At 40.5% G+C, this 16,320-nt stretch overlaps 3 protein-coding genes across 3 annotated transcripts; all 3 read left to right on the top strand.

Moving 5' to 3' along the window:
- Positions 1-236: 236 nt before the first annotated feature.
- On the top strand, positions 237-3,162 carry LOC139882820 (annexin-like protein RJ4). Its single transcript, XM_071867086.1, has 6 exons — positions 237-309; positions 1,487-1,632; positions 2,142-2,360; positions 2,456-2,668; positions 2,790-2,879; positions 2,959-3,162. Exons 1-6 carry the CDS (start codon positions 237-239, stop codon positions 3,160-3,162), a joined length of 945 nt encoding a protein of 314 aa, XP_071723187.1.
- Positions 3,163-6,523: 3,361 nt separating this feature from the next.
- LOC139882821 (annexin-like protein RJ4) lies at positions 6,524-10,131 on the top strand. The gene is made up of 6 exons (XM_071867087.1): positions 6,524-6,596; positions 8,344-8,489; positions 8,957-9,175; positions 9,378-9,590; positions 9,763-9,852; positions 9,928-10,131. Exons 1-6 carry the CDS (start codon positions 6,524-6,526, stop codon positions 10,129-10,131), a joined length of 945 nt encoding a protein of 314 aa, XP_071723188.1.
- Positions 10,132-11,791: 1,660 nt separating this feature from the next.
- On the top strand, positions 11,792-14,846 carry LOC139882819 (uncharacterized). Its single transcript, XM_071867085.1, has 7 exons — positions 11,792-12,158; positions 12,471-12,862; positions 13,623-13,775; positions 13,932-14,024; positions 14,154-14,212; positions 14,422-14,515; positions 14,628-14,846. Exons 1-7 carry the CDS (start codon positions 11,792-11,794, stop codon positions 14,844-14,846), a joined length of 1,377 nt encoding a protein of 458 aa, XP_071723186.1.
- Positions 14,847-16,320: the final 1,474 nt, after the last annotated feature.

Raw genomic sequence — 16,320 nt, 5'->3', positions numbered from 1 at the left:
AAAGTTTCAACGGGACTTGTGGGAGTAAACAGTAACATACGTTTTTCAAAAACAAGTAACGTTTTTTTTTTTTTTGGGTTTTGCTTGCTTAAAAATGTGATCTCTGTGAAGCGGTACTGATACCAACGGTGGGTTTTGCATGTGAGAGACTGCTCTATAAATGGGAGGCTTGTGTGACCAAATTTCACGCCATCAGCTGTCAAAACTGCAATTTTATCCTCAATAGTGAGAAAGAAATGGCTTCTCTAGTTGCCCCTGGTCACTTCTCTCCCACTGAAGATGCTGAGGCTCTCCAAAAGGCGTGTAAAGGTACAACAACAACGTGCTCCCTCTTCATTAGATTAGAGGGTGTATCAAAAAGGAGAGTAAGCATCGACTAAGATGAGTGTTGGGTCCAGAGTGTAAGGGCGAGTCTTTAATCCATATGATTATGTTGTCCGCACGCCTTATAGTCATAGGTGTTTCTAACCTTAATTAGTGTTCGCCACGCACCGAAAGGTAATTCGTAAGTATTGAGCATATACTTACCATTAAGATTTTGAATGAGTTATGAAAAATAATTCAAAATAAAATAACTCAATATTTTAAAGAGTACAATGTCTCGTACTCGAATTTAACTCAACTTTTGAAAATCCGATCACGAGGAGAGTACCTGGTTTTCTGCTCTCGATGCAAATGTCCTGTCTTTAGCAAAGCAAGTCGGTGAACTAATTTTATACGGGAGAGTTATTAAATCAATTTAGTGCCACCTAAAACCTTTAAAAGGCAAAAAAGGAAGAGAAAAGAGAGTGTGAATAAAGAGGCCAACGTAATGCATTTGTTTTCGTGAGATGTACATGACTCAGAAGTCACGACTTTCGGTGTCAATTATGTCTGAGGTCGAATTAAAATAGGATATCCAGTAGTACGGTTAGGTAATTGTTTTCTTCATGTTCACACCGCATGTTGTATACGTGACTAGCTAGGGAAGGCCATAACAACTACGCAAACGCTTGAGTAGGTTAAACTGCCGCTAAACCCAACCGAAACAACATTTGCTTGATGACTAAGTTGTCTACACGTGGTATTGCGTGTCCCAATATGCTAATTAAGAATAGGATCTGGCTATTTATTTATGACAACGAGCTTTGGGGGGAAATAATTGATTCTTTTAGGGGTCGATGTTTTCGATGTGGTTCTTGGCTTTGGTGGAAAGAGCGTAACGCTGTATAAAACGGGGATGGTGGATGCAATGGTTTTATCTACGTCACACTGCAGAGAGACTAGAAAGAGAGAGAGTGATAGTGATGGCGAGCCTTGTTGTTCCTGACCATTTCTCTGCTACTGAAGATGCAGAAACTCTAAGAAAGGCCTGTCAAGGTCTGAATCTAGCTCTCTGTTTTGATGCATTTGTTCAACTTCTACCGACGTGTTCGTATATTTGTCGAGATTTGCTATGATTTTATGCTGTTAAAAGGCTTGTCAATCGTTCTTTTCCTATTTTTAGGATGGGGAACGAATGAGAAGCTGATCATCAAAGTGCTGGGACACAGAAATGCAGCGCAGAGGAAGCAGATCAGGCAAGCCTATGAGCAACTCTACGAGGAAGATCTCGTCAAGCGCCTTGAGTCTGAGCTCTCCGGAGACTTCGAGGTTCTTTTCATTTTCTTTTTTAAGATAAAATCTTCTTGGTAGAAGCGCTTTGAATATTATATATTTGTTTATAAAGTGGTCGTCAGTTTCATCGAAACAGTTGTCAACTTTGCGTAGATCGATCGCACTTGGCGATTGATGTTGCATGGTTTGGACTCGCATGATGCTACCAAACGTTACCAATGGAAAAGGGTGGCAGCTAGCCTCAAAGAGTGACCCGCTTTTGACTCTATAGCTCATCTATGAAATGTCTTAGGTGACCTAACGAAGCTCAACCAAAACCCTGAATGTTGCGTAGGCTCTTGGGGGATAGCACCCACTCTGCACTGACAAACGTAAGGCGGAAAACGAAATTTGATGGTCTTGATCTTGTCAAAATCGAGCTCAGCTGCAAAAGATTAGATGAAATCATCGGAGAAAGGAAACAAACGATGCAATCTTGATGTTCTTTTTACCAGAGAAAATGATCTGAGAGTTTGATAAATGTTTCGATAACTTCTTTTTTGAAGAAAGCGGTGTACCGTTGGATACTGGACCCGGCTGACCGGGATGCTGTGTTAGCCAATGTGGCTCTGAAGAAATCGAATCCTGATTTCCCCAGTGATCATAGAGATTTCTTGCGTTCATTCCCTGATGAGCTCCTGGAGGTCAGAAAAGCCTACAAGCTTCGCTACAAGCGCTCTCTGGAAGAAGATGTTGCTGCACATACCACTGGCGACATCCGCAAGGTACTGCCGAGAATTTGCCTAATATGTCTATGCTTTTGCTTGTGATCTGGAATGCAAATTTGGAGATTATTTTATGGCTGGCTCTTGTTATGCAGCTCCTGGTTGGCCTAGTGAGTGCGTATAGGTTTGAAGGAGAAGAGATCAACGCGAGATTGGCGAACTCGGAGGCCGATGTTCTTCACAATGCCATAAGAGATAAGGCCTTCAACCATGACGAGGTCATAAGAATCTTGACCACCAGGAGCAAGGCTCAGCTCAGGGCCACTTTCAACCGCTACCGTGATGACCAGGGCACTTCCATCACTAAGGTACCGAATATGTTCATATACGACTTATGTAGCAAATTCCCGAATAAATCTTTTGCAAAAGACCTGCCCAAAATAATAATGTTCACGTTGAATTCAATTTTTCTCACATTGTCGGGCTCAGAATATATTGGTTGAACATCCTGATGACTTCTCGGTGGCACTGCGCACGACAATTCGGTGCTTCAATGATCATCAAAAGTACTTTGAAAAGGTTAGAGCAAATTGTGTTACACTGCAATATATGCAATGCAGTATTAAGTAGGTTGATTAACCAACCGTGTCGAGCACAGGTCTTGCGCAACGCAATCAAGAGGGCCGGGACGGATGAGGATGATATCACTCGCGTGATCGTGACTAGGGCGGAGAAGGACCTGAAGGAGATCAAGGAGGAGTATTACAAGAGGAACAGTGCGTCGCTTGACCAAGCAGTGGCCAAGGACACCTCAGGGGATTACAAGGCCTTCTTGCTCGCTCTTCTGGGCAAGGAAGAGTGATCAACCGGACTATTTTCCCATATGGATGTTTTCGTACTATGAACTTATTAATCAGTTTGAGCTTTGTGCAATTTCGGTCGGACTTTTTATGTGGACAATGCTTGTTACTTTATAATTGGTGTGTCTCAACTATCTATTTATGTGATATTTGTCTTTGCTCAAGCACTTCTTCCATAGAAAGAGCTCCCTCTTTGATCGATCGCATGAAACTGCATCAAATTAAATATGAAGTATACCGAAAGGATTGAATACCGTGAGAATCATGGTTTTGGTCGCCGCTTTCGCTAAAAAATGAAATCCGTAGAGTTTGGTACTGCAACAGCCTGTCGACTATTTCCCTTTTATTGACGGTTTTCATCTTCTTTTGCAAAAACATTAGAACAGCCATGCAGAGAACAGATAGTAGTAGCTGCCAAGTCAACAACTTTGGTTAGCTTTCGATGAATGCCTCACTATATAGTTCTGCAGATGGCGGAAGATAGCTGATGAGCTACTTTGCCTTGAAGTAGCCACCCATTGAACTTGGCCGATCTGGTTAGAGTGTCTTGCGCGAGGCGTCGACCTCATTGAGCACTGAAATTCCATCACATGAAAACATCACATAAGAACACATTCACAGAGAGAAAGAGAGAGAGAGAGAGAGAGAGAGAGAGAGGTAAGCGGCAAAGGAAAGGGGCCTTGCAAGATTGTTGTCGACAAGCATTGCGGAGACTCAGACACAGAGATTGGTTCTTGAGGTTTTGATAGCTGGTTCGAGCTATAACGTGAATGGATCTTATGGTCTGTCTCGGACTAGTCTTGCACAAACCTCGATCGGATGACTCTGTTTTCAGTTTTATGACCAACACCAAGCTTTCCAAATTAAAAGAATTCGAGTTATTTTTTTAGCTAACAACAACAATTGGATTCAATGAGCTAAGAGAAGCTTGGTATTATTGCTTTTATGATAATCCCACAAAAAATCTTAAACTTTTCCATAGGAGGCTTTTTTTTTTCCTCACAAATATTTGAAATTTGTGCCAACAATTTAAAAGTATTCATTAGAATTTTCCCTATTCAAATATGTTGCTATGTTGGAACTTTAATGGCTATCATGAACGGAATTGCGATGAAGCTACTTTTTATCACCGGTACCATTTGGGGCTATGGAGAAAATATTCCATAGACCCGACCCTCCACTTCAAATACAATTCTCTTTACTTGTTGATTATTACATATTTGATAAGACTCACGTTTAAGATCTTTTAGAATGCCCTTTCTCAGTTACTTGCTCATTTCCATAAACACCCCTCAACTTTATCTTTATCGGCTCGATAAAATCATCATTGCCAATCTAACCAAAACCAACACTCTCCGCTCAAAACAACATTCTCTCTCTGCTTCATTTCTAAGTAACACTTTTGAATCCTAGTCACAGAGACATTTAGTTTTGGCTTCGACCCTCCTCTGTTTCTCCCAATAAGTTCAAGACTTTCACTCCATATAATTTACTTGTTCAACCTCCACCTTTACACCCATCTCTTTCTCTTCCTCCTTTTCACCCTCATGCCCACTTGCGTCTCTCAAACAGGCACGTTGCCGAGATGACAAGCACGTTGTTGCCATCGCGGCCTCCAACTGGATTATATATGTGCATATAGATATATTTTGAGATGTGTTCACTAGAATTCCTAAAATTTATCGTGAAAATGCAATTGAATATTAAGATATTTAAAAAGTACAATTAAATCTTAAAACTGATCAAATTGGTGTAGTTAATTTTTTCCGTTAACATTATTAATTTATCTAATGGAAAATGCGGATGTGGTATTTTCAAATTAATTTCTCTCTACTACAAGGCATTTTTTAAAATTTTCTTAATCAAATCTTATATAAATTAATTAAAAAATGATAAATTAAAAAAAATGAAAAAAAGCAGAATGAGCCTTGCCAATAGGGCGTCGCCGTCGCCGCTCATGCGCTTGTAAATATACTTTTAATTAAATAGGAACCGCATCCTCTTTTCTTTCGTTGCATATGATTGCAAAATGTGAATCTTTCTTTTTTTGAAATTTTTTAATTTAATTAAATAATTAAAAGGGGCCTAAGCCAACTGTAAATAGACTTTTAATCAAATAGGACCCGCATCCTCTTTTCTTTCATTGCATATGATTGCAAAATGTGAATCTTTCTTTCTTGAATTTTTTTAATTTAACTAAAAAATTAAAAGGGGCCTCACCCAACTGTGCCTGAGCATGACATGCGGGCCCGGCATAGGAAATTCGTATGCTTGGCACGATTCAATGGCCGGCCTTTTATCCGCTACTTTTTTCTTTTTTTTTCAATAAAGTAACGGTCAAATTCATGTATCTTTCAATTTAGAGAAATGATTGAATTATAGTTTTTAATGTACTGTGAGAATAATAATTGATTCTAAATTATAAAAAATAAATTATAAATAATTATAAATTATTGTGGAATTCACTTTTTCAAAAATTTGTGGGTCATAATATATTGTTATTTTCGCAGTATCCAAAAAATTGTTATGCTAGCAAAACTCTTAAGTTTAATATACACATATCTCTGAGTTTAACGGATAATGTTACACTCCACGCATTCTTTGTCTTGTTCTTACCCGCACCTTCCTCTTTCGTTTTTTTCCTCCCTGTTCTCCACCTTGTCTTCTCATCTAATGCTCCCTCTTGTCAAAAGAGTCTTCCAAACATGAAAAAGAGTTCACTTACTGATTGTTTTCTCTTCGTATGTAAACTACCCATTATTACTCATATTAATGGTGATTATTTTCAAGGTGAATAAGTTATACATCAATAACTTGAATCTATCTTTTAGAGTTGGTTTTCTTAGGAACTGGCCTAAAACCTAAAAGCCTGACTTTATCTGATATAAATATTAACTTTCTATGTTCCTGGCCCATCTTCAACATGTCTACATGTTTTTAAACAAAGCGAAAAAAAAAAAAACACTTAAAACCGGATCTACGTAGAATTGGCTTTAGAGCTACTGGTTTCCGGTATAATGCAGAAATATTGATAGCAGTCTTCTTCTTCTTCTTCTTTTTTTTTTCCAATTCGGTCCTTTTGATCTCGTCCTTCCTAGGCCTAGAGAGCACGAAAAGGGGACTCGGAATTCTTGTCTGTTCTCTTTCAAAAAGTTTCAACGGGATTTATGGGAGAAAACAGTAACGTAAGTTATGGAGTAAGTAACGTTTGCTTGCTTAGAAACGTGATCACTGTGAAGCGGCACTGATAACCCTGATGGGTTTTGCATGTGAGAGACTGCTCTATAAATTGGAGGCTTGTGTGACCAAACTTTTCGCCTTCAGCTGATAAAACTGCTTTTTATCCTCAATAGACAGAAAGAAATGGCTTCTCTAGTTGCTCCTGATCACTTCTCTCCCACTGAAGATGCTGCAGCTCTCCAGAAGGCGTGCACAGGTACATAACAACGTGCTCTCTCTTCATTAGATTAGACAGGATGGATCAAAAAGGAGTAAGTAACAACTAAGATCTGTGTTGGGTCCAGAGCGGAAGGGCGAGTCTTTGTCAATCCATATGATTACGCTGACTGCACGATTTACTAGTGTTTCTAACCTTAATTAGTGTTTGTTATGCACCGAAAGCTAATTCATAAGCTTTGAGCTGATATCCATTATTAAGATTTGGGTGGATTTTTGGACTTTGAAGAGAAATAAAATGACTATGTATCTTAAAGAGTTTGAAATACCACAGCTCGAACTTCACTCAAATCTTTTGGAATTCGATCTTGAGGAAGTAATTTTTCCATGATCTGCTTTGATGCGAATGTTCGGTCTTTAACTAAAGAAGATAGTGTCATTCATTTTGGGCGGAATGACTATGAAATCAATTTAGAGATCACATGAACCCTACAAGAAAAGAGTAAGGGGAAAGAGATTCTGAATAAAGAGGCCAAAGTTGTGAATTATTGATGAGACGTAAATGACTCAGACACCATGTTTTTCGAGAAAATATTACATACAACTTTGATTCTACGTCACCTTTGAAAGAGTTTATCAACTGAACGACATATTTCATCAGCGGGCCTACCATTAGAAATTTTGAAATCCCTCTCTTCTTTCTCTCACACAATGACGCTTTGCTCTCTCCCTCCGTGACGACACTTTGCTCTAGCTCTCTCCCTCCCGACTCATTACCTAGCTCTGATCTCTCTTACCGCCACCAACGCCTACGCCTTTGCCTTGTGCGCCGCCTCCACCTCATTTGCCGCCCCCCTCGGGTCCAAGAACAAGCCCAAGCCCCCCGTCGTCATCACCCGTGACCTGAGCCCTCTCTTAGCCATTGCATCCTTGAGGTCCCTTGTGGCTTCTATGTCACCGCCTCCCTCCCCAACTTCTAGATCTGGCAACCCCTCGTCGACTATGGGATCGGTGACTGTTGCGACACCCTGGCCCGTGGCCAGTCGCCGACCACATGCCAAAGGGAAAGAAAGGAAAAAAATAATAGAGAGCAAGCGGAGCCATGAAGTTGGGGAGAGAAAGGGCTTTCAAAATTTCTGACGGTGGGCTCTCTAATAACACATGTCGTTCAGTTAATGGACTCTTGTAAGGGTGACGTGGAATCAGAGTTGTATGCAATATTTTCTCACTTCTTTCGGTGTCAATTATGTCTTAGGCTGAATGAAAATAGGATATTAAGTAGTATAGTGAATGACATAACACCTAAGCAAACATAAACTGCTTCAAAAGCCCCACCGGAACCCATTTGCTTAATCGCTAAGTCTAAAAGCGGGATCGCCAGCCCAGATGGCAGATATGCTAATTAAGGATAGGATCTGGCTATTCATTTATGACATGGAGCTTTTGGGGAAATAATGGATTCTCTATGGGTTGATCATGAATAATACTGTATAAAATGGGGATGGTGGATGCAAAGTTTTCCTTCACATCAAACTGCAGAGAGACTAGAAAGAGAGAGAGTGATAGAAATGGCTAGCCTTGTTGTTGCTGACCACTTCTCTGCTACTGAAGATGCAGAAACTCTAAGAAAGGCTTTTGAAGGTTTTAATTTCTCTCTCTATCTATCTATTGATACATATGTTCAAGTTCCACCTATGTATTGGTATATCTATCGAGATTTGCCAGGATTTTAAGCTTTCGAAAGGGTTATAAATCATTCTTTTTCCATTTTTGTGCAATGACATTAGGATGGGGGACGAATGAGAAGGCGATCATAGAAGTGCTCGGACACAGAAACGCAGCACAGAGGAAGCAGATCAGGCAGGCTTATGAGCAACTCTACGAGGAAGATCTCGTTAAACGCCTTGAGTCTGAGCTCACCAGAGACTTCGAGGTTCCTTTCTTTTACCTTTTTCATTTCCTTTGAGATATAATTGTCTTGTTAGAAGTATTTTAAAATCATAGATTGTTTATAGCGTGGTCGTCATCTTCATCGACGATCGTGGAATGTCGCATGCAAAGATACGTCCGAACGTTACCAATGGAATAGGCTAAGAGCTAGTCTCAAAGACTTGATCTATTAAATGTTTCAGGAGACCTAACCAAAGCTCAACCGAGAACACTGAATGTTGCGTAGGACTCTCTCCTGAGAGCACCAAATCTGTATTAACAAATGTAAGGCGGAATAAGAAGCTGGATGGTCTTGATCTTGTCGAAATTAAGTTAAGGTCGGCTGTAAAAAGTTAGATAAAATATTTTGAGAAAGAAAATGAACCATGCAATCTTGATCGTTTCTTTATTAAAGAAAATGATCTTTGAGCTTTATATATGTTTCCATGACATCTTTTTTTTTTTTTGAAGAAAGCGGTGTACCGTTGGATACTGGATCCGGCTGACCGGGACGCTGTGTTAGCCAATGTGGCTCTGAAGAAATCAAATCCTGATTACCCTGTGATCATAGAGATTTCTTGCATTCGTACCCCTGATGAGCTCCTGGAGGTGAGAAAGGCCTACCAGCTTCGCTACAAGCGCTCCTTGGAAGAAGATGTCGCTGCACATACCACCGGCGACATCCGCAAGGTATGTTATAAAGGTACCATAACATTGAGTACTAATAGGCTACGCATTCTGGTATTTGAATTCGCCTTTACTAGGCCTAGAAAAAATGACGAGGTAGCTATCGTTTATGTACCACTGAGAATTTACCTAATACTTTTATACTTTTGCTTGCGATTTGGAATGTGAATTAAGAGATTATCTAATGCTGGCTCTCGTTACGCAGCTCTTGGTTGGTTTAGTGAGTGCCTATAGGTACCAAGGAGAAGAGATCAATGCGAGGTTGGCGAACTCGGAGGCCGATCTTATTCACGATGCCATAAAAGATAAGGCCTTCAGCCATGACGAGGTCATAAGAATCTTGACCACCAGGAGCAAGGCTCAGCTCAGGGCCACTTTCAACCGCTACCAAGAGGACCAGGGCACTTCCATCACTAAGGTACCAGATATGTTCACATTCGACTTATGTAGCAGCAACTTTCCTAATAATCCTTTTGCAAAAACACTTGCCCAAATTGATAAAATTCACGTGGCTACTTAAGTTACTGTCGATTATGTTTGTGTTTCTGGGGAGTTTTGAATTCAATTTTTCTCACACCGTGTGGTTTCAGAATTTGCTAGTCGAAAACCCTGATGAAATCTTGGTGGCGCTGCGCATGACCATTCGGGGCCTCATTGATCCCAACAAGTACTTTGTAAAGGTTAGAGCAGATCGTGTTACCGTGCAATATACACACTTCAGTATCACTTGGCTAGTCTAACCGTGTTAAGCACAGGTCTTGAGCAACGGAATCAAGAGGGCCGGGACGGATGAGGATGATCTCACTCGCGTGATCGTGACAAGGGCGGAGAAGGACCTGAAGGAGATCAAGGAGGAGTATTACAAGAAGAACAGTGTGTCGCTTGACCAGGCAGTGGCCAAGGACACTACAGGGGATTACAAGGCCTTCTTGCTCGCTCTCCTGGGCAATGAAGAGTGATCAACCAACTATTTTCCCCATATTTGATATTTTGCGTACTGTGAACTTATTAATCAGTATGAGCTTTGTGCGATTTCAGTCGAGACTTTTTTTTTTTTTTTTGTGTGGACATTGCTTGTTACTTTATAGTTGGCGGGTCTCAACTATTTATTTATGTGAGGTTTGTCTTTGCACAAGCACTTCTTCCATGGAAAGCACCCCTTGATTTGATCAGTCACATGGAACTACATCAACTGAAATATAGACTGAAAGAGTATGAATTTGAGTTTGATCACACACACAATCGGTGTGGAGATTTGTATTATATTTATAATATGTACATGAGCGGGAATAATACGATTAAAGATTTTACAAAGATAACAATTTATATTAATGATTGTGAAAGATTACTCTATTAATGGAATCGATGAAATTGACACAAATCATGAAAGATCGGCTCAATCAATGGGATTGATACAAATTGTAGAAGATTGCTGTATCATGAAAGATTTGCTTTATCATAGATAGTACACAAAAAGTATGAACACCACAAGATTCGTGATTTTTGTCGCAGTTTAATCGCTAAAAAAGTGAAATCCGCAGAGTTTGGCTCGGCAACAGCCTGTTTTTTATTGATGGCTTTCGCCTTCTTCTGCACAAACATTAGGACAACCGTCGACGGGACAGATGGTAGCAGCTGCATAGTCGACGACTTTGGTTAGCTTTCGATCAATGTCTGACCACATAATCGTGCAGCTGCAAAGTGCTTTAACATTGACTCGAAGGAGCTACCCATTGAGCTTGGTCGATCTGGTGATGGCAATGCAGGAGGTGATCATGATCCATAGAATTGCTCTCTCGTATTGCATGATCTTTTATTCGAGATTTTTTTTTTATTAAATTGCATCTTGAGTTAAATAGGTTTCATTTCTTTTTTGAGAAAATAATAATATTCTACATTTCACGTTTCATTTATTTACTTGCCAAAAAAGTTGTCCTCTAAAGAAAACATGATTTTCAATGACCAATATTATTATTATTATTATTATTATTATTATTATTTATGGAATTTTCTCTTGTCAATTGTCATTGACCATCGTGCAAGTAAAATTAGCCACGAGTAGGGATAAATAGTTCTAAGGTTGGTCCAAATTCCAATTAGAACATAAAACCTACCCGTCGAGACAAAGTTCTAAATTTTTGGGAACTATAAACTACTTTATCATATCATAGGTTTTAATGTCTACTCAAATTCCACATATATTCATAATTAAACGATTTTGATGAATAAAGAATTTGTTCTAGATTCTAAGTTCCACCTACCATCTAAATTAGTTCCTTAATTTTTGGAAATAAGGACATACCTTGCATATCTTAAAACTTGAAACCAAACTCATTCCTTCTGATCTAGTTCTTGATTCCGCTTCTATCGTAAAATCATGCTCTTCCCCCTAGTCATGACTTTTAAGGGGGCATCATTTTACAAACAGGAGCTATTTCCGGTTCAATTCCCACAACGGGCCGGACCGATCCGGGTCGGTCCGCCCATTTGTCACCTCCGTGGGGGAGAAGCGGCTAAACGATCGATACCAAACCATCCACTATCCAGTTAACGGCCTCACTCCCGCCACTAAAAACCGTCAATCCGCCATTCCTCCTCCTCTTCCTGCCTCGACCCATAATGGCCATGGCTTCTCCTCACCCTTCATTCCCTCCTCCCGCCACATTCCTCCTCTCCAAATCCCCCAAAAGATGTCATCTTCCCAAGCCCTTCCTCCTCAGAGTCGCCTCCTCTTCCTCCCCGAACCCGCCCGATTCCGAATCTGCGCCCGAACCCGCGGCTCCCGCGGACCCCGTCAAGCTCGCCTTCGAGAAAGCTCGGGCGTACAAGAAGTCGCTGCAGCCCAAGCCGGAGGAGGGTGGATCCGAGGCGAGCGTGGTCGGGAGCCCCGGCGACGCGAGTGGCCGCGGCGATTCGGCCGGCGCCGGTCGAATCGCGACGGCCGAGGCGGCAAAAGAGTACGTCTTGGCTAGCGACGCTGATTCGGGTGAGAGATGTGTCATTTGGGGGGGGGGGGAGGGAGGGAGTTCTTCTTGTCTTTCTGTTTCGGTGGTTTGATTTGATTTTAGCTGATTCTGATTGTGGATGATGAGATGATTGTGCGAATTGGAAAGGGAGGGCGATTTTTGTTCCTCTTCTCGTGATAGATTAGCAAAGAACGTGAATTTAAAAGATTGTTAAGCATTCGGCCGAAACTGTGGGCGGATGATTCTGATCGATCTTCTTGCATTTGCTGAACGCTTGATGTTGCAGAGGGATGATGTCTATTGCCATGTATATAAAGTTCTTGCTTTTGCAGTTTTTATGGAGCTGAAAGAGTTGACTGTTTTTTGTTTTCTTAAATTAGACTTGACAGGTAAAAATGGAGGGAAAATTGGTAAAGTAAATTCGGAGGAAAAAACGGATAAGGAACAGCAGCTGGTGGTTTCGAGCATTGATTTTGTGGGGCTCGACTTTGCGGACAAGAAAAGGACCAGGGGGCTTCCACCGGGTTTAATTCCGGTGAGTGACCCTTTTCCAGAAGGAGACGTTCCTGAGGTGGAAATCATTCTTGGGGACACCACCAAATTCAATGATGTGACGGCGACGGAGCCTGCCGTCGCACCACCCCAAGAAGATAATTCAGATCTTTACAAACCCAAAGTTTCATCTTGGGGTGTCTTCCCAAGACCGAACAACATATCTGAGACGGTAAGCCGGTTACTGAGAGATCATATGATACAGAAGTTGATTCTTTTTCTGGCTTCTGCTGGTGCAGTTTGTTCTTGTAAAGCTTTTGAGCAATTTAATAGCAGAACAAATATGGCTATACATGCTTAGTAATTTCCACCCAAGATAGTTATTCCTCAAAGGCAGCAGCGGTTTACATTCCAATTGTCCCTAGACGTTTTGCTTGAAGTTTAATAGAACAAGAAATGAAAAATGGTTTTGTTCCTGCTTTAGCATGCTAATGGGATGGCACACCTACCTATCTTGTCTTGGATCTGGGTATTATCATAGCAATAGGACACGAGGTTCATATCATATGATAAATTTGAGCATAGTTTTTGAAATTCCATAATTTTTTTACCAAACAAATGTTATTACTCTTTCATGCTAAGTTGAATCATAGACCGTACTGAGGTGACAGACTTTGCCAGTCTGGGGGGAAACAAATACAACATAAGTTCTACTGGCATATTTTCAATTTTCCCCATGAAGATGATCTTTTATCTTTTTGTTATATCAAATGTTGCGTCTTCTGTTAGGATAATTGGCCCTCTGAAATTTTCATATGCTCTGACTGGACTTATTATCTAGTTGGTTGGTCGTTACATACAGATCTACAGACAGATCAGAAACACATATATATCATGCAGCTGTTATTTTCTGTGCTATCTCTCTGGTGTCTTTCAATAAATCAAATGTCAGGCTAAGCTTTTTTTTTTTCATTTTCATTTTTATCGTTCAGTTTGGAGGTGGAAGGACCATTCGCCCGGGGGATGTGCTGGAAACAGCTGAAGATAGGGCTGCTAAAGATGCACGTACTAGAGAACTTGTTGCTGCTTACAAGAAAAAAATGGGCTTAAACATAGATGCAAAGTTGAAATCTGAGTGTGAGAAGGTACCTTCCTAGTAAATTATGTTTGATATGGGGTATAACTAATACTTTTAGACCTAGCCCTTTGTCTTAGTGTTTTTCTTTCTCTGCCTTTCTGTAGAGATTTACGAGACTATTTTTACTGTAGAGTTAAAGTCATTGAATTGTTCGCTGTTGAAGGCTCTGAAGGATGGTGACTCTCTGATGGATGTTGGAAAACTAAAGGAAGCTTTACCATTTTATGAAGAGATCATGAATAAGCTGCCATTTCAGGTAACCCTGCCAAAAGTGTAAGAGTTTTTTTCGTTTGAGGGCCAAGTGTTACATGCGCTCTGGTGTGATGGTTGTTTGATTGTGATATTTTGTTTGATGGTTTGATCCCCTAATGATTTGTATATGCAGAGTGAACTTCATGGTTTAGCTGCATTGCAGTGGTCCATCTGCCAGGACTCACTTACCAGGTAATTACATTTTTTCATATGGGAAGGAATTCCTAACAATACCAATCTTAATGAAGCTCAGGCAGGGTAAATGAAGGATCTCTGGGAATTAGAGTTGCTTCTGTGACTCCCTTCTTGCATCCCCTCTCGACTGCCACAGTAGGCTAGAGGCTTTGCATTCTTTTCTGTCCCATGCTTGAAAATAATGACATGCTCAACATGATTGGCAGACCAAATGAGGCTCGTATAATGTATGAGAAGCTTCAATCTCATCCAAATGCTAAAGTCGGCAAGAGAGCTATGCAATTCATGTTTAGCTTCCAGGTAATTGTTGATGGGATGTCAAAGGAGGTGTAAAGTACATCACTGTGAATTTGTAGGCTATTTCTAGTTGAAGAGCATCTAAAATGATGGTTATGGTGCAAATACTCTACAGGCCATGGAGATGATGAAGGTAAGAAGCTCAAAGCTTTCGGCAAAGAGCACAGGCTACCAAAACTACTTCGAGGCCTTCATTGACAAAAAAAGCAACTATTCTCTTGACAAGGATGAAGAGCTCGAAGAAGGTGCACTCTCTCAAGCCTTTCCGTACATAGTCTTTCTTCTTTCACCCATATTTGTTGTGCTATTTATTGCTGTCCAAAGAGGAATATAGTCCATGAAGATTATAGGATTACCTTTTTGTTTGTCTTTTCCCCTTTCTTGTTTTGGAGTTCCAATGCAGATTAATTATCCAAGTTGTTACTTCTAGCTGGGTTATTGTTCTGCCCAACCTCTTTGGAGTTCTATATAGAGAATTGGTAAGCACTTTTTGCTGAGATTTTCGTTTTTTGTCACAGTAGAATTTAAGATGATAGACAGTGGTACTGTTTCCATGGATGCTTAAAGCTATATGAAGATTCTGAGCCAGTGCAAACCCATGATGAGTACTCTGAAAGTTGTGGCTGATATCTCGAGTTATATACCGAGGATAATGTTCCCAGGAGGCACATTTATTAAGAGTCATAAGGACGAGAAGAGAAAGAAGTATACCGATATACTAATGGTCCATCCCTTCCAGGGGCTTACGCTTGTTTACAAGAAAAAGGCTGACAAATCAATAATTTACTAATTTCAGGCTGCTGGTAATGAAGAATATATCATAAGACCTCTTACTAAGAACAAAACTGCTTGGTTTTTTTAATCTGATCATAATCGATCAGAAGCTCAACCTACACGCACTTCTGCTTATTCCCAATATTTTCAGGCACGGACGTGCATCCCCCTCCCAAGTTAGAACCGTGACAAAATGATCAATCCTATAGAAAAGTACTTTTGCTTTTAACGGAGCGTTTTGCAAGTATCCGTGGGGAGAAGCAAATGAAAGCTGAGACAATGACAAAAAATCTAAAGTTTTGCCAATCGAGAAATTATTATAATTTCATCCCAATTCAACTCATGAATCTTGCTAAATAAATTCAAAATAAAATGTGGCAGATTGAAATATCGCAAGCCGAAATTTACCCATAATTATAGGTAGCATGTGACAAGATACTCTATTAGAGCAAGCCCCACAGTGATGAGGACTTATCGGTGATGAGGGATGTGAAAGCAGGCCCGCAAGAATCGGCGGTATTAGCGACAGCCAAAGGCGCCTAGTCGAACACGTAATAAATTGATGATACGCTTGGACCAGCAAATAATAAAATGGACATGAAGCTTTCAAGAGTCCTCTTTTCATCACTCCATTATTCCGGAATCAGCGTCATCAGCACCTATATTTCCAAGAGCATCTAAAAGGAGACATTCGTTTCTTATAAGGTAGCCAGCTGCATTTATTGCACGCTCCTCGTGCATTCATATCAACCCCAATCCCATCATTTGACTTTAACACCACGCTAGGGTGCAAAACAGCCAGGTGGAGGAACCTCGACGAACTCGTCCATTCAAAGTAACATCAACCATAAACTCAAACTTGTCATCTCTATAGGTTGCTGCTGGAAGCAGATCAAGTTCCCATTGGGCAAAGCTAACAAAATCCGACCTCTGAACTGAGCTTTTCGAAACAACTAAACTCGCTCTTAGTTGATAACAATCTGTTTTTGCGTAGATGTTTATTCTTTTTTTTTTTTTTTTTTGACGAACGTAGA

Source organism: Rutidosis leptorrhynchoides, unplaced genomic scaffold (assembly GCF_046630445.1).
Source record: "Rutidosis leptorrhynchoides isolate AG116_Rl617_1_P2 unplaced genomic scaffold, CSIRO_AGI_Rlap_v1 contig310, whole genome shotgun sequence".
Taxonomy (NCBI): Eukaryota; Viridiplantae; Streptophyta; class Magnoliopsida; order Asterales; family Asteraceae; genus Rutidosis; species Rutidosis leptorrhynchoides.
Note: the sequence above shows the minus strand (reverse complement) of the source record. Positions and strands in the feature narration are given on the sequence as shown.

Excerpts from the sequence above, each read along its gene's own strand:
- LOC139882820 (XM_071867086.1), top strand. The coding sequence starts at position 237 with ATGGCTTCTCTAGTTGCCCCTGGTCACTTCTCTCCCACTGAAGATGCT. Across the intron at positions 2,361-2,455 it reads CCACTGGCGACATCCGCAAG|CTCCTGGTTGGCCTAGTGAG; the intron begins GTACTGCCGAGA and ends CTTGTTATGCAG. Across the intron at positions 2,669-2,789 it reads AGGGCACTTCCATCACTAAG|AATATATTGGTTGAACATCC; the intron begins GTACCGAATATG and ends TGTCGGGCTCAG.
- LOC139882819 (XM_071867085.1), top strand. The coding sequence starts at position 11,792 with ATGGCCATGGCTTCTCCTCACCCTTCATTCCCTCCTCCCGCCACATTC. Across the intron at positions 13,776-13,931 it reads TGAAATCTGAGTGTGAGAAG|GCTCTGAAGGATGGTGACTC; the intron begins GTACCTTCCTAG and ends TCGCTGTTGAAG. Across the intron at positions 14,516-14,627 it reads AATTCATGTTTAGCTTCCAG|GCCATGGAGATGATGAAGGT; the intron begins GTAATTGTTGAT and ends AATACTCTACAG.
- LOC139882821 (XM_071867087.1), top strand. The coding sequence starts at position 6,524 with ATGGCTTCTCTAGTTGCTCCTGATCACTTCTCTCCCACTGAAGATGCT. Across the intron at positions 6,597-8,343 it reads TCTCCAGAAGGCGTGCACAG|GATGGGGGACGAATGAGAAG; the intron begins GTACATAACAAC and ends CAATGACATTAG. Across the intron at positions 8,490-8,956 it reads AGCTCACCAGAGACTTCGAG|AAAGCGGTGTACCGTTGGAT; the intron begins GTTCCTTTCTTT and ends TTTTTTTTGAAG.